General features: G+C 41.4%; 1 protein-coding gene across 11 annotated transcripts; it reads left to right on the top strand.

The window, feature by feature from the left end:
- The first annotated feature begins 591 nt into the window (after window positions 1-591).
- Window positions 592-19,633, top strand: cfap65 (cilia and flagella associated protein 65). Of its 11 annotated transcripts, none has more exons than XM_034694292.1 (35): window positions 592-683; window positions 2,051-2,135; window positions 2,249-2,307; window positions 3,060-3,250; window positions 3,336-3,438; window positions 3,587-3,753; window positions 3,965-4,173; window positions 5,989-6,119; window positions 6,199-6,424; window positions 6,505-6,773; window positions 6,846-7,040; window positions 7,146-7,357; window positions 7,704-7,860; window positions 8,020-8,148; window positions 8,362-8,613; window positions 8,714-8,853; window positions 8,981-9,065; window positions 9,151-9,297; window positions 11,760-11,925; window positions 12,417-12,545; window positions 12,666-12,879; window positions 13,047-13,175; window positions 13,387-13,477; window positions 13,615-13,700; window positions 13,901-13,967; window positions 15,066-15,176; window positions 15,259-15,450; window positions 15,602-15,760; window positions 15,905-16,042; window positions 18,048-18,164; window positions 18,266-18,400; window positions 18,477-18,533; window positions 18,634-18,848; window positions 18,968-19,075; window positions 19,151-19,633. In XM_034694292.1, exons 2-35 carry the CDS (start codon window positions 2,102-2,104, stop codon window positions 19,542-19,544), a joined length of 5,214 nt encoding a protein of 1,737 aa, XP_034550183.1. In that variant the 5' UTR covers window positions 592-683; window positions 2,051-2,101; the 3' UTR covers window positions 19,545-19,633. The 11 variants fall into 11 exon arrangements, with proteins under 11 accessions (XP_034550183.1, XP_034550191.1, XP_034550187.1 ...); XM_034694300.1 differs by having other exon boundaries at window positions 593-683; window positions 2,294-2,307; XM_034694293.1 differs by lacking the exon at window positions 592-683 and adding an exon at window positions 864-1,006 and having other exon boundaries at window positions 3,063-3,250.
- Window positions 19,634-20,131: the final 498 nt, after the last annotated feature.

Here is a 20,131-nt window from a genome sequence, read left to right as displayed (position 1 = left end):
AATGTTAAGATTAAAAATGTAACTCGACAGTGTCAACATTTAAATGTGCTGAACTGAACCCTTTAAGGACTCAAAATGAAGATGATTGTCCAAAATCAAAGCATCAACAAAAATAATATTCAAATGCACAGAAACTGCTGTCTCTGCAGCTTGTTGAAACACAACAACACAATAACTGATTTCAATATAAGTAATGCCTCTAAAATGGCAAATGGCCAATCATGTTTAAGACTTTCAGGGTGGCCACTGGGGTGGCCAACATAGACTGTAAATAAAATGGACAGCGTTGCTCCGCCTCTTCCCGTTGTACGGTTCTGAAGCCAAGAAATCCCTCTCCTGGGAGCCTGTGAAGCCACTGTAATAAGCTCCGCCCTACAGCGTGACGTCACAAGACGCTGTGTGTCCTTTGAAATTTCACAGCATACGGATGTGAGAAACATTCGTACAATGTGTATTTATTTTTTAAAGTTTGACTGGGTTTTTTGACCTATACTGCAGCCAGCCACCAGGGGGCAGACACACCACTGAAACCTTCACCACCAGCCACCGGAACCTCTCTCTTGGTGGCCAATCAGTTTTCAGAGGTGTCCATGGCCACCCCTGGTCACCCCCTGGCTCCGCCACTGTAAACAAGTGACGAGATGGACCAGATGTTTTTTTAACAGGGCGAATGGAATCATTTTGTAAGTAAGGTGATTGCTTGCTTTTGTGATGGCTTCACTGAAAATAGTCATCATTCTTCTCATAAATAATACTCCAACTTATAAGGTCGTTTTCGCATTTCAAGACAAAGTACAGCAGTTGACTTTTATGTATGTCCCTCTTCGGCTGCCGTAATGACAACTCCGAAGCAAAGCTAAACAAACAATTGCTCGTTGTCGTGGCAACGCAATGCAAGCAAACTTCTCCTTCCCATCCTCTGCTAGCTGTTGTTAGCGCTGTTTTCATCACATCAGTGACAGTAGTTTACAGTTTACAAGGTTTAAACGTGGACGTTTCCAAAGAGGTAAGGGATCGTTTTGCCCTAAAATAAACACTGCGGTCAAGTGAGCCGTCTTTTGCAAAACCCTGGTCAAGCCAGCCGCTCGAAAAATGATGCGCGACTACACAGGGAATTACGGTAAAGCTGCTGAGCGCGACCAAAAAGAAGTAACGCAGCCGCGTAGTTCCAACATTTTTTATTGAATATAAAAAGAAAAGAAAATAATTACAAAAAAGTAATAGTTCTCTATATTTTAAGATGATTGAAGTTTTTATGCAGATTAAATTGACTTCCGCTCAAATTGGATTGAGATCTATGATTGAGATGCTGTGATATTTTTGTCATATTGATCATTTTATTTTAAAAAAATCTGTGAGAGGTGACAAAAATCTTTCAAATGATTATTGTTCCTCATGTCCCTGGCTGTCACTGAACATTTTCAGCAGATTTTACTGTAGAGTTTTTGATAAAAATAATGTTAAATTCTGCTCAAATTGCACTCAGACGCTTTGATATTTTACTCATTTTTATTATTTTATTTTGAAAAATCTGAGAGAGGTGAGAAAAAACATTTTTCTCAAAAACTGTACAGTAAAATCTGCTGAATGTTTTCAGAGTGACAGCCAGGGACATGGGGAACAATAATCCATTGAAAGATTGTAGTCACCTCTCCCAGATTTTTTTTAAAGAAAATAAAGAATATTATTTTAAAGAATTATTTTTGACAAAATTTGGAACTACGCGGATGCATTCCTCCTTTTTGGTCGCTCCCAGCAGCTGTACCGTAATTCCCTGTGTACTCGCGCATTATTTTTCGAGCTGCGGCTTGCTTGAGTAGGGTTTTGCAAAAGACGGCTCACTTGACCGCAGTAAGTAAACTGTGCTTAGTCATCACGACAATTGAGCCCGTTTATCAGCTCTTACAGTTAGGCTGTAATAAAAGTGCTTCAGCTGTGTAAAATGATAACACCTCATATCTATGGCAAACAACAGACGGCTGCCATACTGTTTATCCTCTCTTAATTTGATATTTAGTTGCCTAAATGTCTGAATGCGCTCTCTTTTTAGAGTCATGTTTGCTGAGGCTCGGGGTCCAGAACTGTTGGGTTCAGGAGCACCATGGGAGCCCTCCATGGATGGAAAAGATATCACAGTAACTTCTAAACTTTGATCTGAAACTGATAATCATTCATACGTTGTGGCGTCAGCTAAATCACAATTTCTCAACCTTTGTGTAAAATGTAAACATTTTGATCCCTTCCTGAGCATGCAAAGTTGGGCCACAGCAGTCCATGTCTATGTCTGTGGCAGTGCTATTAGGCAAGGCAAGTTTACTCTCTTGACTCTCTTGACTGCTGCTGGCATTATAAAATTGACTCTCTTGACTGCTGCTGGCATTATAATGCAGAGTATACTGTATTATAATTATCTTGCCATATTATTATTATATTATGTTATATTACATTATTATTGTAACAACTCATGGTCATATTACACACCCATATTTATCTTTATTTATTGCTTAATTTGTCATTACCAACCATAATCTCACTATGTCAACCTGACACTACTGAAACGTCCCCCCCCCCCCCCCCCCCCCCCCCAGGGGATCAATAAAGTAATAATCTTATCTAATCATATCTTTATTTATAAAGCACCATTCATACAAAGAGCAATTCAAAGTGCTTTACAGAGTTAAAAACAAAAACCAGAACAGCAACAATCAACAAAAACATACAGTTTTTTAATACAGTTTTATACACTGGCTTTGGCACTATTGCATGTCTGTATGAACCTTAAAACTCTTTTAAGATTCCGGTTTCTAATTTTATTTATTTTTACCGTAATACGATCATAACCTCAAGACAAATTCCCTGTGTATATGTAAACCCATTAAACCTGTTTCTAATAATGAAGATTTAGAATGCAACTACCTAATAAACTGTACCATAGATCACGTGGGTCTCTCTTCTAGTTGCACTTTACATTGTGTTGAAAATTGTGTCAAGCATCATGTTATTCTGTCATTTATCTGTGTCTTTCTTCAAAACTCACATCTGCTGCTCGCCCTAACCAGCAGGACCCAAGGATCTACCAAAGGCAGAGGAGTGAAAATCGCCCACGAAAAGCTTCCAGCCGAAAAAGCTGCTTCTTAGGTCTCGAAACAAAGCCAGAGCTGATATGGGAGGACTGGGACCTGCAAAGAGAGCTCACCAAGACATTGGTGTTAAAGAATACACACAGCAAGCTGCAAAAACTACATGTCAGGTCTCACAAACACACGTGGAAACACATTTGTATGCACAATGTGTGTTTGATGAGCACTTACAGTCTCCTTTTTACACCCTCACAGGCCACCTGTGTCCAAGTTCTTCACCACCTTGATACCCAAGATCATTTTTCTCAGTCCAGGGGTCTCTGTCTCAGTGCCAATCACCTTCACACCACTGCAGAGGGTAAAATATGGCAAACCATAGATTTATATCTGTTAAACCTATGGTCTGTCGGGACTAGTTTTTATAAATAAGTTAGCAGTCATTTTTAAAGAAATGTCACATGACCTTTGCTTCTTCTGTTTCATGTTTGTCTGTCTGCGTGGGACAGTGTGAGTATGAAGACAACATTGAGTTTCAGTGTAAAGATGGAAGCTTCCAAGTCTGTCTCCGTGCGACCCTTCCCTGTCTTACTCTGGAGGTTCCAGACTCTGTGCTGCTGCCGGTCTGTGCTGTCCAACACTCCTCTCTTACCACTTTCCTGCTCAGGAATGTGAGGTACATGAGTCCGTATAAGAATAATGCAGAAATATAAGAGCATGGAATATCCTGAGAATGACTGAGAAAATAAAGCAGCATCATTTGTGTGATTTTGTTCTAAAGTGTGTGTCCATGCCCTGGTGTAAAGAAAAATCCATCACTTTTGTAACTTAATTCTACTTCCCCTCTCTCCTTTTTCATTTTTTTGCAAACTCATTTTATAATGCAGTAAACTACAGACATACTTCCAGTGGGAGAGCTCTCTACCGTTCCACCTAAACCCAGAGGAGGGCTCTCTGAAGCCAGGCCAAGAGTGTGAAATCACTGTGGTCTTCCAACCACAAGAGGCGCTGGTGTACCAGCAACAGGCCTACTGCAGGTTTGGGGAGGAAGAGGACCAGGTGGAGAGCTTTTGCACTGTGCTGCTGCAAGGACTAGGTACCGTAACCGGTGGTGTAACACAGGGGTTCCAAAACTTTTTAGCCCACAACCCTCAAAATAACAGTGCCAGAGACTGCAGACCCCCCATTGTCCTGGGGTGGTCTGATTTTGCTCGAAGTCGCATGCAATAACGAGAAGGCCAATCCAACACACCTACATATTTCTCGTGTTCAACAGTCTTTATTGATTTTCAGACAAGAAAAAGGCTCTATATTACACGAACATACACTCACATGTGTAACATAGACATAGCATGTTGGCAGAGACAGAGGGTAAACAAACATATAAGAAATGACAAGTAAACAAAAACAAAACCACACACTGTTTCCCAAATACTGAATATACATCCATCCGTCACACATTTTAAATCTAGCTATTAGATTGACCTCTTAAGTTGCAGAAATAGACAGCCAAGCTGTGTAAGGGCCCCATATGAGCATGTATTGGTCCAGTTTGTCCAGCAAGCAATATGTCACTCTTTCATAAGCAGCAAGTTGAGCCATGGTTGTTGCCTAGTCTTCATAGGGAGGTGGGTGTTTCTTTCTCCTGTGTCTTAATGATATCTGTGTGGCTGTTGTTTAAGCCAGGATGATCCATCTCTTTTCCAAGGGAAACCGGTCAGAGTCTTTGAGTTCACAGGTAGAGCCTAGAGCAGTCAGTTTAGCAGAAACTTTATATTTCTTTTTCAGCACTTCATAAAGAACTTGTTGAATATTTTCCCACCAGTTCTTGAGTATAGGACATATCCACAGTATATGAAATATGGAAGCACCAGTCTCATCGCACCTCCAGCATGTGTCTGTTGGTATTAGTTTCCATTTATGTAACTGTTGAGGTGTCCTATGTAACCTACATATTTCTTTTTCATTTGATAAACGCTATAGGAAGCATAATTTCCTCAGGGGTCATACGGCAACAAAGTAAAGAAGAAAATATTTTTCATTTGCATGGTTTTATCTCAAATTTAGCATTTTTTTTAATACAACAATAGATAAAACATGCAATTTTAGATCATTCTAAATTTTGATTGTGTTTTGGAAGGCATGTCACCCCCCCCCAGTGTCTTCCGACCCCCATTTTGGGAACCTCTGGTGTAACCAAGCGGCAGCCTCCGGTCTAAAAATATGAATCAATGCGGAAGTGTTAAAAGCTGCAGTTCATCGAGGATCCGCTTGAGGCCGGCTCCGGAAGTACCGGAAGTCACATACACATGAATGGGGAAAAGACGATCTTTGCAGCATTAATAGACATGTTTACAGCCTGGTACAAAAGATGAGTGTTGGCTGAATAGCTCATTTCTCGATGTCCTCTCACTGTGAGGGGGGTGAATTTTTTTCTAATTTGGCAATTTCGAAGACATTGAGATTACCAGTCTTCCAATGAGAGGCACAGCTGCCTGTGGGAACACTGCAGCTGTTGGCTAGGAGGCTAAAAGCCCGCCTCTTTACGTCACACTGGCTCGACAGAAGCAATATGGCTGCCGCAGCCGATTGGTCTCAAAACAGCTCTTCAGAAACAGATGGGTGACGTCACGGATACTACGTCCATATTTTTTTACAGTCTATGGGTGTAACGTACAGTTCATGTGATAAGATGATTTTCAAAGGTTAACAATCAAAACCTTGAGTATTGACTGCACTCTGTACAACTATTTTTTTTTTTTACCAGTCACATGCTTTTTACTTGTTTGATCACAACTTTATTTAGATTGATAAAAGGCCATCTATATTATGAATGCTATGAAATGAGTCGAAGGACAGATAGGATATCATATTCACTCTTGTCTTGTCTTGCCTTTGCTTTCCTGGTCAGCCAAGTACCCATGTCTACAGCTGAGAACTCCTGGGACCAAGTATGACAAACAACTGCTCAGTCTGCACTTCAGCTCTGTAGCAGTCGGCCATAGTCTGCAGAAACGCTTTGAGGTTTTCAACCCCTCCCCTGTGAGTAAGAATATACATATATGCAAATTTACTCTCTCAATGGATGCCTCTCTCATCTCTATTCTGCCCCTTTCTGCAGGTACATGCCTTTTTCTCAATTTCACCACTCTCCGATGACGTGCCTTTGTTGGGGTCAGAATTCAGCTGTGTTCAGAGCAAGGTTGAGGTAGCACCAGGTGGATCTCTTCAGGCTACAATCACGTACACCCCTGCTGTGGTGGACGTAAGCTCTGTTGAGTACTTCTCTCTAAAATGTAGAGGAGCACTTAGTGAGCCTCTGCTCAAACTCACTGGAAACTCTATAGGTAGGGGTTACACATAAACAAGAAAAACAGAATCTAAGATCTGATTCTCGCATGTTCAAAATGTTTATTTCTGTGAACAGGTCCCGAAGTGTCCTTGTCTTCCTCCGTTTTGGACTTCGGCTGTGTTGAGGAAGGACGAACGGTCATACGCACACTGGAACTGGTTAATTCTTCCTCTGTTGAAGCTATCTACCAATGGGACCTTGACTGTAGTGGGCATAGTGTGTTCAGAATATGTCCAGCAAGTGGCACTGTAAACCCACATAGCCACATCACACTGAAGGCAGTTTATAGGCCCACACTGCCTATTGCACATCACAGGAGAGTGGCTTGCCTCATACTGCACAGGGTAGGCACCAACATGCAGATGTTTACATACTCAAAGAAAAAACATGATCACGCATCTTAATCTTTTCCATAGGAACCCATGTTCCTTGACCTGATTGGGACTTGTCACTCAGAGCTCCAGAAACCAGTCGTTCTGAAACCTGAACACTTGGTTTTGTACAAGCTCCACTGGTGCCGTGGACAGGATCTGTCTGATACTCACAGTGCCGTGCAGCAAGATCAAAATGTACACCCGGATCAACAAGGAGAGCTCAGCCCTCTGCAGGAGGTAAAGCACATGAGTAAGACTGCAGTCACTTACAAACAGCACAGAGCACAGAATAGGTTTAGCATTATCTCTCTCATTTTTTTTTTCTTTTTCGTGTTCTGACAGTCAAACCAGTCAACAACTTCTATGGAGGAATATTTCCAGTCTAGCTTGGGATGCATGGATCCACAATCTTGTAGTTCATCTTCATTTTCTCCACATGTATCTGTGGTGCCTTGTGAGCTTTTGTTTAACCACAAAACATCCTCATCTTTAACTGCTTCATGCTCCTCTGCTCAGTCTGTGTCCATCACCAACCACACCAGGGGGAAACTCAGGTACCTCTGCATAGCTTCTTACTGTAGCACAAAATATAAGTCTGTAATGTTGTTTGAAGTTTGAATTTTATCATTGCACCATATCTACATTTATAAACCAGGCCTGCATGGGCTCACATGACACCATGAATTTATCAGTTAATCCAACTTAAACAGCCATTCCAGTTTTTGCTCATCTGGCCGCCGCCATATTTCAGTTTTTTTTTCAAGTGATTTCATGAAACAGTAACTCTCTGTAGGTCATGATAACTTTGTACAATGCAAAACAAAATGAGGCATGTTTTTCTATCTGCTTGTTGTTTTTTCTTGCTCATTTTAATTCCCTCTGCATTGGACTCTGATCCAGCCTAGCATGGACTGCAGCCCAAGACTCCCCATTCTCTGTCTCACCCTCCTCATGGGACCTGGCTCCTATGAAGTCCACCTCATTCCGCGTGAACTATGACCCCAAGCAGATCAACACTCTTCACGAAGCACAACTTGAGTGCTTTGCATATTTTAAGGTAATGTTGAGGTCAAAATTTAAGAACTTCAATCAATGGTGCTTTTCATATTTGAGTCATAAACTCAAACAATACAGTGTATCCATTTCAACTATAGTGGAATATCTATTTTCCTCTTCTATTTTCTTTTACATCCCTTTACTTCCATTGACGCTGCAGGAAAATCATCACCTAGAGGGGCAACTGCTGTGTCCACCCTGGTCTGTGACTGTCAGAATCATAGGTCACTCCTTTCAGCCAGGCAAAGAGCATTTTGCCCCACGCTGCTCACTAAAGCCCCATCGAGTGGTGAGATACAAGCACGAAAATAATCACAGTATATCTTTCTCTCTATTTCCTTTATCTGGCTTCTCTAGTTTGCCCTTATAGTATATTTTACCATGCTCACAATGTACAGCTCTAAGTGTGTATGGTCTGCAAACCAATGTGTAATGTCTTAAATCCACCATAAAGAACATTTTGACACTGCAACATGGTAACTTAAGACTTGTCTTTTCCCAGGTATTCCCAGCTCTCAGTGTTCTTTCCTATCGGACAGTCCTTCTCCAGAATTGTGGCGAGCTCCCCCTCACTTTCTGTCTGGACCATACCTCAAACTCTGCTCTGGCAGATTCGGTCTCTGTAGCGCCCAGCTGTGGATTGATCCAGCCTTTGAATCACCAAATCCTCACCCTCAGGACAATTCCCTCAGAAGACAATCCCAAACAGGAGCTCAGTTTACGCCTCCAGCTCAATGCATCAAAACACACTCAGGTACCATACACACTACACAGGAATACGGCGAGCAAAAGCAGTAGCAATCACTTCACTGTTTTGCAGTTGAATTCAATCCTTGCATCTATGTGTCTCATAGGAACTGGTTGTAGTCAGTGTGGTGGAAAAGATGCGTGTGTCCCTGGAAGGAGACGGCAGTTTGTATTTCCAGCCGACAGCTGTGGGCTCACAGACTCAGCGCTCTCACCACATCAGGAACCTCAGCAGCCTACCTCTACGGTGGGTTAGTTTATGACTGTCATACTGTATTTTTTACAGTTTTCAGTTCATTGTTTGTGGTCTGGACTCACGCCAGAATCACTAATCTGGTCTGCCACTCTCTTTCTGTACTTGTGCTTTATTGTAGTTTCAAATGGAGCATTTCAGAGCCAGACCAGGAGCTTATCTGTGTTGAACCAGATGCTGGGGAACTGCAGCCAAATGAGCGCTCAGTAAGAGACTGAAATCATTCATACATAAATGTATGCAATTTAAGACAGTGTGTCTGACTCATAGAGTGACTTGTTGATGTTACAGGTTCAGATCTGGTCCTTCAGCCCCCTGGAGGAAAAAAAATACACACTTAAAGCTACTCTCACCTTCTGGCCAATCCAATCACCTGGATCAAGCAGATCTCACCTCCCCCTTAAAGTGGTTGGAATGGGCTCTAAAGGCTTCTTAAAGGTAGGACAACAAATCCCCATATTCACATGACCATATTCCTCTGATGTCACAGGGTGGGGAGCTCATAATGATGTACTGCTGTGCACATGGTATCAACACAGGAAATACAATGTATACATTCATCTGCTTCTCTGATGATCAGCACCTGAAAAGAAAGTGAATTGTACAATAATTGGAAAGACTTCAGTCCATATTTCAAATGAAAATACTTAAAACAACAGCAAATGTTAGATAGCTAACATTATGGTTAGCTAGGAGTTGAACAATTCTTTCGAATGTCCTTCTGACTCTATCAAGTGTAGGGTTGCCATCTTTCTCACTACTAAATAAGGGACAGGTGCACGGTGCCATGGTGGTGTGAGCATGATGTTTGAATTCAGCGTATATTCATATTCTGATTCACCTGGAAATGCAGAAAGTGTGTATATTCCCTTTAATCCTTTCTGTATCATTATGTAACCTCATATGAATGAACCTCAAAGAAACTGCAATTTGTCTCTTTACATCAAAAAACAGGAAAAAGAAAAATTAAATGCAAAAGAGGAGTATGACTCACTAAATGTACTTTTTCCATGGATACTTTTTGCTGCTCTTGACTGACTCAAGCAGTCTTTTGTCCTTTTGCACAGCCAGAGAGAAGTCCATGCATGACAAGTCCCAGTTTACAGATATTTGAAGTTCATGTTTGATCAGCTCTGAGCTGCATCTGTGTCTTGAGTCTGACCATTTAATGGTCATCACAGAGAAAATCCTCTGCACACTTTTTTGCAGGACTTGGCGCATATACAACTGATGCCCATGAGGGGGCCCTGTGATTGGATGACAGGCGGTGTGATTGGCACATGATCTGCCACTGCCGTTTTATCTGATCTAGGATCTGTAGAGTGCAGTCTGCTGTGTTTACAAGAGTTAATAGTCAATATACGGGACAATTGAGGGCCTGTATGAAACAAACCAACTAAGCCCAATATACGGGATGTTCCTGGCTAATACGGGACAGTTGGCAACCTAATCAAGTGGTAATATTAGCTAAGAACTGGTCAAATACCAATGTTAGCGGTTTTCCAACAAGAGCTATCAATCAGTCAATCTTTATTTATATGGCGCCAAATCACAACAAATGTAATCCCATGACGCTTTACAAACAGAGCAGGTCTAGACTGTACTCTGTTGTATCATTAACAAAGACCATCACCAACTTGTACCCTCTGTACGGATGGACTTGTGGGATCTTTTATGCACATGTTTTGGACTTGTAAAGATGTATCCTGCTTTTGGAACTCGGTTGCCTCCACACTTACAGAAATCTTGGACTGTGAAGTGCCCTGCACCCCCACCGTTCTGCTTTTGAATGATTTTTCTGTGCTTAAAATATCTAGACCTCAAAAATGTACATTACTCGCTGGCCTAACGGCAGCAAAAAGAATGCTGGCACTACGGTGGAAATCGCCACATTCTTTGTCAATATCTCAGTGGCTTAATACGTATCTTGATATAGCTGTTATGGAGCTCTCAGTGGCCAAGATGCACAGAGCCACAGAAACCACTATCTCATCCTGGTTAAAATCCATGACTAAGATCAAAGAATATGTCTAACTTTATGATTTAAATGAGCATTATTACGGTATTACTTGACCATTTCCTTTTTTTGTTGTCTTTATTTTTATTTACATTAATGTTATAAATGATGTCATTGTCACTATTCACTATTCACTTCCTTTATCACTATGAATACCATATTCCCTGTTGTTATCATAAGGAAATCTATTCTGAGGTGGGGTGGGTTGGGGTGGGTGTCGCCATACCTTCTTTTATTTTATTCTATTTTTTCTTTGTCTTACTTCATGATATGCCTCGACTTATCCTGTACAGTTGATATTTCATCGTGTTGCATATCTTTAAAAACAATAAAAATTTGATTGAAAAAAAAAAAAATTAACAAAGACCCAACATCAAGGCATGATAGGATCCAGTCCCCTTTTACAGGCAGGATTCAGTTTTATGTCATCTTAATCCACCATTAGCATTGCACATCGCAGTATTTAGCTAGTTACAGTGACAAGGACAAACTTCCTTTTAACAGGCAGAAACCTTGAGCAGAACCAGACTCATGTTAGACAGCCATCTGCTGAGACCAAAGAGAGAGAGAGAGAGAGAGAGAGAGAGACACAGAGAGAGAGAGAGAGACAGCGAGATGAGCTAATGAATATTAATGCTTGAAGCTTCTCTATCTATAGTATTTCCAGCTAGTGACCAACCAGGAAGTGGTGAAATGATAACAATGTGTCAGATACAGTATATGAAATATGATTGTGTGGCTGTATATGTGTATGCATGTGTAAGTGCACAAAGTTAACTGTGTGTCATTTTTCTAGAAAACTCAAAAGACTATTTCAGTTACCATGAGCAGTGTGAAGAAGTCTTACTAAACCGATCATGTGGGCATGTTTGTTTCTCCCCAGGCAAAGACAGAAGTTCTGGATGTTGGGGAGATACTGGTCGGAGGCTATCGCTCAATTGAGGTTCCTCTGGTGAACAGCAGTCCTTGTCCTGTCTCATTTCGTCTCTCTGTGCAGCAGACTCTTCTGGATGAGGAATCCATTCATGACATCCAGACTGTGCCAAAAGGTATTCTCTTTGATAGTCTTCTTTGTGTTTGTTTTATTAATGTAGATATTCATGAGTTTAATTTCACAATGAATATTAGTGTGTGCACATTTTTAGTATAGGGGTTGAAGAGTTCTCTGGCTTGGAGGAGCCACAAAAAGACTGCTGACTAGGACTATGTTATTTGGTGCTTTTGGACCGCAGGAACTTTCCCCAGGAACTAGGGTCCCTTTCAGGACGTCAGAAACTCTTGTTCTTACTGCCCTCTACTGTTCTGGCAGTGAAGTGCTATTACTTTGATTTTTTCTCTCATATGTCTCTGACCGGATTTGTAACCTCCACAGGACTTCAAGCCACGGTTGAAATGCAGACAACAATGGACCACAGGAACCATGTAGTTCCTTGAAGAATAGTTCCTAGAACTAAAATTCCTTCTGGTTGAAAAGCACCTAGGGTGATACAGTAACAGGGCCTGTTTTTTAGACTTAATTTGTCCTATTTTTCTTAATTAGACCTAAAGCTGGACCATGAGAGGGGAACAGTGTCCTCACACTCGACAATGCCCCTTCAACTCACTGTGAGACCTCACAAACGAGCCCAGTACCAGTGGATCATCAGCTACCAGACACTGAGTGCCAGTGGTAGATGATTATACACACTCACACATGAATACACTACAAATCTGAATGTATTCTATCATTCTTTTACTTGACTTCCTGACTGCTCTCCACATTTTTATGTCTCTCCATCTCTGTTCCCAGGAAATGTGTTATCCCCCACCCAAGCAGTGTGCCAAGTGCTTGCCAAGGGTGTATTTCCCACTCTAAAGGTTATTGATGTGTGCAGTGGCGGCATTGCAGAAAGACTCAGCAAGGTGCATCTGTGGAAACTCTTCTCACTTGACAGATTCAATGAGCACCTGCTTTCCAACCCCTCCTCTGTAGAGCTCACTTACAGGACCCCTACCAGGCACAGGTATGTGTGAGAACTATACTGGAATGCTGCACTCCATTTAAAAATATACCTGGAAAAATAGACATTTAATGTTTGAAACAGATTTTGAATTTTATTCCGTTTTTGGTTGGCCACATTTTTTACATGTGGTGCATGTGTAAGATCTCATCTTCTCTTCCTGCTTCTAGTACGCGCTCCTCTCCCTCCATCTTCACTCAAACATTGATGGATTTCAACTTCAGTGCTGCTCCCCTGCATTCAGACCCTTCAACTTTTATGTTAATGTTCCATAACCCCGGCTCCCTCCCTGTGGATTGGTGAGTACCAAGAAAACTGTGAAGGATAGACAATTTGAGTCAGCAAAGACTGTCTTTAGCATTAATTCTAAATTGAGTCAAGTTCTGGAGTATTTAAATATTTGACATTTACCATGTATTGATGTAACTCTCTTTTGAGGTGTCATATTGCAGCTTTGGAAATATCTCTTACTGCTGATCTTAAACAGCTGTCTCTTCTGTTGAACATCAGGGCCTTCTTGTTTCCAGAGGACCAACAGATAGAGCTGGAATACTGGGCTGAGACAGGAGAGTTTAGCAACACTGAGCTGTACCAGATGAAGGTCAGGTGCATGTTTTTTATTTTTATTTGACTCTAGAAACATAAATTGCAACTAAATGACTAAAACTGACTCATAGATATTTAGGAATATAACAACTTTGATTGTTTTAAGTGCAAATATCTGCATGTCACTGGCAGGTTCAGGACAATCGTTTGTTCAGCATTTCTCCTTCCTCTGGAACTTTGCTCCCTGGCCAGCAGAGGGCAGTATGCCTCAGCTACAGGTCAGAGATTATTGCATGTTACAGCACAGATGATATATCAATTAATTTGTTCATATTGGCGAGGATGAGAGTACATAAAAACATGATTGAATGTCTATATTATGGGAGGATAATATGGTTGAATTATGTCTTATATAGCTGAATGCAGTTACACTTGAAAACACAATCCTGATATAATCATGTCTTTGTCCCTCATATAGCCATGACTTTGCTGGGACTGATCGATTTCCTGTTGTGTTCAAAATTTCTCATGGTAGAGAAATCCTGGTGAGGCACAATATCATATACATCTATAGAAGGCTCACAAGTATTGTCTTTTCTATTTTCTGGAAGGCAAAAACAATGCAGTACAGGAGAGACCGATTATTGGCCGGGCTGATTATTGGCACATGTCGGCATCGGCCTTTTTTGGAAATTCGACGGCTGATAAGAGATCAATTTAAAACTGTGTTATTTTGGCTCTGCTGCAGCTGCACCTCTGTATCTGCTGTCACTACTCAGTCTCCAGCATTGTCCCACCCGACACGGGTAACAGCCAATCAGCCAATGAGATACTGCAGGGAGAAATGGAACGCAAGCTAGGCTACTGTTTTTGCAGACGGTCTCATTTCTACCACGTGATTTAGTGGATTTTAAAGACCCGAGCACTCACTTCTGTTTCGGTGCATGCTCTACTTGGATTTTATCAGCACTTTACTTTGCCGCCAGAAAGTCTGTTCGTTTTTGCACTATTCACGGCCGCAACACAGACGTACTTTTCCGCCTGCAGCACACTGATCATTTTGGAGTCTTTCAAAATTTGCTAAATCTCGTGGCAGGAATGGCACCATCTGCAGAAACTGTAGCCTAGGTTGCGTTCCATTTCTCCCTGCAGTTTCTCATTACAGGGGACGAGCTGAGCAGCATCCAGTGTGGCCCCTACAATTACTAGTGATATAAAACTCATACAACCCCACTTCAAAAACACTGAAATATCCCCATAAAACAAAGATAAGTGAAAGATTAACATTTCAATTAAATTGAAATTTTGGAAAACTTTATTTACTGCTGAAAAGCTATTTATTTGTTTAAGTTTTCATTTAACTTTATAAGACATGCTGCTGAGCCTGGTAGCTTCCTGAACTTTTGGTTAGAATTATTCAAAATTTTGATGCCAATATTTCCCCTTTTACTGCAAATGAATATCGGCTCCAAATATTGGTTATCGGCCTCCTTGATTACTAATAATCAGTATCCGTATCGGCCCTGAAAGAACCAGATCGGTCCATCTCTAGTACATTCATAAACTCCTGGCTGTGGCAAACTTTTTCTGATTGTTTGATAATTTTTGGATTTCATGTGTTAAGTGTGATTTTCTGTGTGCAGCTGAACTTTCAGGGGGTGACAACGGAAACAGACAGACCATATCTCCACTTTAGCTCCAAACGACATGTCTTCACTTCTGTAACAATTGGGGACTGTAATCCTCCAAGACAGGCCAGTGCTTTTATTTCCTCATATATCGCTTTGAAGACTGGAATATTTACTGGTTAATGCAATATCTTTGTTGGTGCTGCAGGTGTATGAACTACACAACGGTGGTGCAGTGCCAGTCCATTATGAGGTGGACAGAACAATCTTACTACAGCTACAGGTGGACAACTTCAACCATCCATTGCTGTGCTGCCTCAATCCAGAGGACGTAGTCCAACCAGGAGAGACAGCCATGCTAGAGTGGATTTTCTTTCCATTAGAGGCTAAGGTGTACCACGTGAGTATTGAGTTGCTTTTTTTTTTAACCGCTTATATACAGTCGCTGTAATAATGTTTCTGCCACAGTGCATATTCTCTCTGAAGCATCGTAATATCTATTCAGAAATCAAGCTGAAATAGAAATTCACGTCTTGTTTTTCATTTTACAGATGGATATTCTTATACATGTTCAAGATGGAGACTCCACACTGGTGAGGTTTGAAGGATGTGGTTTAAATCCTCCAACACTGTGCTCTACAAACCGATTGAAGTTCAATGACAGTAGAAATTCTGAGCTCTGTGTCCATAGGCTGCCCTTCCCGGGTCAGGTGAGAGCAGTTCTTTCCTTTTCTAATCATGTTTAAATGTGTATTTCTTTTTGCTTGGTTGCTTTTAAGACCTCTTGTCTTTGTGTCTGACAATTTAATGCTGTATGTATTTATCACTGTGTGTATGTGTATGTGTGTGTGCAGGTGGTATTCCTGTCTGAGAACAGTGTATCTCTGGGAAACATACTTGTTGGTTCACGATCTTCAAGAATGCTCTGCCTGACCAATGTGACCCATGCAGACACTGTCCACTATACATGGGACCAGCAGAGCAATCAGCAGGTACGCAGGACCTGAAAATGTCCTTTCTATTCTCTTCTTTCTAGTTAAGCAATATTACAGCTGGACCCACAAGATCTGATGATCCTTGTCCTTAACTAACATAAAGCACAACTGTAAACAGCTGTTCTAACACACCAACAAAAAGTCTTATTCTCCTTTTCTTTTTTTTATCTCAGTAAATTGAGATTAGCACACAATGAGATATTGAAACACATGTTTCAACAGAATCAATGGTCATTCCTTTAAAAATCTTAAATCTGGGGCGCCGTTGGCCTAGCGGTGTGAGCACACGCCCAGGTACAGAGGCTAATGCACAGGTTTGGCTCCTAGCCACTGCCATTTGCTGCATGTCTTCCCCGATTCTCTACTTCTCAAGTTTCCTGTCTCTCACCAGCTTTTCCATCCAATAAAGGCGAAAATGCCCAAAAAGTAAAGTTAAAAAAAAATCTTAAATCTCTAAATTATCAACTATTACAGTCAATATTTAAGATCTCTAAAATATATATATATATATATCCTTCCTTTCAAAATGAGGACATCAGCTCAGACCAGAAAACACCTCAGCAGAGCCCTGCAGGCGTCCAGATTGTTATGAAGACATCAGACAGATGGGTTACAGGCCATTGATCAGGAGGTGAGAGCTGTGTCCAATGTGGCGCGAGCCCTCCGGTGAATGAAGAGGGAGGGGAGAGCACAGGAGATGAACGTTCATTACGTTACGGCACTAACTGTGATGGTGCGCTGGAATGATCCAGACGCAAGAAAATGCAGTGTTGCAAGGAGTTTCTCCATAGGAGATATGGCATGGCTCCTTTTTGTGACTGGCTCCAAATCAGCCCTTAGGTCATCCAGCAGCTCAAAAACGGCATTGCTGGAGAGACGTTATGTCTCTACTATTTTTATTTCTGACAGTCCAAATATGTTGACACGTGCACCGAAGATTGTCTGTCTCCATCGTCTGTCATTGCATCTATGGCTCCTTCTCGCCACAATGACCGCAGCCATTTGTGCGTAACGCTGTGCCAGTTTGCACCTGCCTTTCAAACGTGCTAAATATAGACGCAAAAACACTGACCGCAATCTGCTTCAGGTTTGATAAATCACATTGGGTGTGCTTAATGATTACATTTGCATGTGTCGTGTCTTAACAGCCCGTGATGTGCAGATGTAGAATGAACCTCGTGACACTGGCCAGCTTGAATAGTAATTCGATTTATTACAATCAAACAGCATCAGCATCAGTAACAAGCATCGCGACTGCTTGAAGGACGACCGGGCCAGATGAAGTCGCCTCTCTTCTGTCTCCACGTTCTGGCTTAAATACTATGAAGGTGTACTCAAATTAGAATGAGGGTGTCCTTCAAACATACACATATATGGACTCTTCAACACAAGTTTCAAGTTAGCTGCTATTTGACTCCATTTATGGACGCCTTGTTCTAAGTATTGACAAAGACGTCAGCTGTCACTGTCAACCATATATTTGCCTATGTCAAAGGTGATCTTTTTTAGGCCCTTCCTAGAGACTTCTGGAGCCTACTATTGTAACTCATTCTTGTGGGCCCTTGGACTTATTTTAAACAACACAGACTAGCAACATATACTTAATCTTATGTGGTTGAATATCAGATACTTCACATGTCCTCCTCCCAGTATTTTGAGCGTTTTGATTATCTGCATGTATTCTGCATATTCATGAAGGCTAACACGCTAAATGGATTGCAAGTGCTATTTTGCTCATTTGACAGACGCAATCCTCGGTGCTCCCGGTTAGTACATCAGTTTTGTGCACGCTATCAAGTTTGCACATGTTTTTATACACGCAAACCTTTAATAGATCGGGCCCATTGTGCATCAGTGCTTCTCTAATATTCATGCTTCTTTAATATTTATCTAATACTGAATTCAAAAACTGTGTCCTTTTTATATCATACTAAATAAAAGTTGTTTTATAACTTTTAATCAGGTTTGCATTTATGTCTATGTGTGCTTTGTGTTGGGTCAGGTGGTGCACATCCATCCAAAGCAAGGTATTTTGCATCCAGGTGACAGTGCTGTTTGTTTTCTTACCTTCACCGCTACTGACTACCCCTCGGACTACCAGCTGGATGTCATCTGTCAGGTGCCATGGCATTAAATACATTTCAGTTGTCTTTTCACAGCCTGTTCTTTACAAAACGTTACAGCATGGTTCGGATGATAAAGATGATCTCCTCTCTCCAGATAATGCAGGAAGCTGCACTGATTCGTTACCAAGTTTCTCTGCAGCGTTGGGAGGAAGAGAAAGAGAGACAGCGAGTTGAGTTCACAATTACAGACAAAGATCTTCTGGGATGTCAGATGGTACTAAAAGATAAGGTATTTCATCTCATTTTAAATTAATAAATAATATATTTCCTATTGTGATGAAGCCTCAACTTCTGTCCTTGTGTAGTTACAGGAACCTGTGGCAGCTTCAGTCAGAAAAGGGCCAGCGCTCAGGAAATACAAGGTGGTCTTTGAGAGCTGAGATATAAAGCCTGAAATTCATCAGTAAAAAATGTCATCTTTAAACATTCCTTACTTTTATCTTCCCTTCTCTCCTCTCAAAGACTCTTCCAGCTATCTGTGCCAGAGCTGGTCGTCAAACAGAGGTTTGTAATAAGCTAACAAGAGCAGAGCGATGGCTGCAGCGAGAAGCGTCAAAAGTGTGGTGTCGCCCTGAAGCCCCCCAACCTTCTCTGCTGCATCTAGGCATTACAGCACGATCCCATGGGCTTCTGGACTACCTTACCCACTTCCCGGATCAGTGCAATGAGCAGTATGAGTAAAGCATAATTTATATATCATTTATATAAACCTGTGCAAGATTCAGGAGAAGCTGTGAGTTGTGTTCCTTATCCCAAAGCAGTCCGGAAACATTTGTATTTGTGCTTTCTTCCTCAGATGCCGTCAGTTGGTGATGCCTCACACATCTGAAACGACTGGCCTGTCCTCAGTGACACATGGCCCTGACAGTGAAGTCATCATGGAAGTTCTCACCTCTGTGCTCAGGTAGTACTACAGTCACACAGATATGACCCCTCTAGATATGACACATTAGGTTCTCACAAATCTCTTCCTTTTCAGGGACATCCTTGATGACTCAGCCTTCACCCAGTCTCTGATCCCCTTGGCATCCAAGCCTAATACATACCGCCTTCCAGAAACGACTCCCTCACAACCCTCCCTCCCTTCACTGCCCCGTCCAACATCTGCACCTCACCCTCAGGTTACATCGAGTGTGACAATGGCTGTGCAGCAAGAACAGCACAACCCAGTGGACAGTCAGTGCACCGCAGGAGGTTCAGCAAAAAGGCCCCAAACAGAAACCGCACTGCACAGGAGTCATGTGCCTGCTGACATCAGTGAAGACGTGCTGCTAAACACCATCCAGAACCTGATGATGGAAGCTGTCAGAGGAGAGCTTGTACTTACAGCACACCCCCGCTCTGTTAATCTGCCACCTGTTTCACCCAGGTGAAGATAGACACGCATTGTACACACTTACTGAAGCTCTACAGTGTTCCTCTCTTTAATGCAGCTGTCAGAAATAAAATATCAAAAACTTCATGTAGTGGGTGTTTCATTAGAACCAGGAGAGTAAGTTCAAAAGCAATAACTTAAGAGGAAAAAGACAACAGAGGATAACCAGCAGGAACTTAGTCTCACTATCTATCAGTTTTTTTCACTTCTACTTCTGGCATTAATATAAGACTGATCTCTTATTTGAGTCCCACATTTTAATACTTGTTTATTAGTATCCATTTTTTCTCATTTAATTGGTTTGAATTGCAAGCCCATGAGATATTATTACATTGCATATAAAACAAATTAAGAGTTTTACAATATGGAATTAAAATAATTAATTAATAAAGTAACTGACATGTAGATTTGACTTTCCCATATCAAGCTCCATCCTCTCCATTTTCAAACTTGGGCCCTGTTTACATAGGTTCCATTGATTGTCATTGTCATAAACACAGTTGAACCAGCAGTTGATAACAATGTGAATAAGAGTTACAGTATTTTTTTCTCTAAGTCAGGACTCAAACACTTATCACAGTTTTA

Source organism: Notolabrus celidotus, chromosome 10, assembly GCF_009762535.1.
Source record: "Notolabrus celidotus isolate fNotCel1 chromosome 10, fNotCel1.pri, whole genome shotgun sequence".
In the NCBI taxonomy this organism is placed as follows: Eukaryota; Metazoa; Chordata; class Actinopteri; order Labriformes; family Labridae; genus Notolabrus; species Notolabrus celidotus.
Note: the sequence above shows the minus strand (reverse complement) of the source record. Positions and strands in the feature narration are given on the sequence as shown.

Coding starts and splice junctions, on each gene's coding strand:
- cfap65 (XM_034694292.1), top strand. CDS start 2,102: ATGGGAGCCCTCCATGGATGGAAAAGATATCACA. Junction 7,358..7,703: donor CACACCAGGGGGAAACTCAG/GTACCTCTGCAT, acceptor ACTCTGATCCAG/CCTAGCATGGACTGCAGCCC. Junction 13,176..13,386: donor GGCTCCCTCCCTGTGGATTG/GTGAGTACCAAG, acceptor GTTGAACATCAG/GGCCTTCTTGTTTCCAGAGG.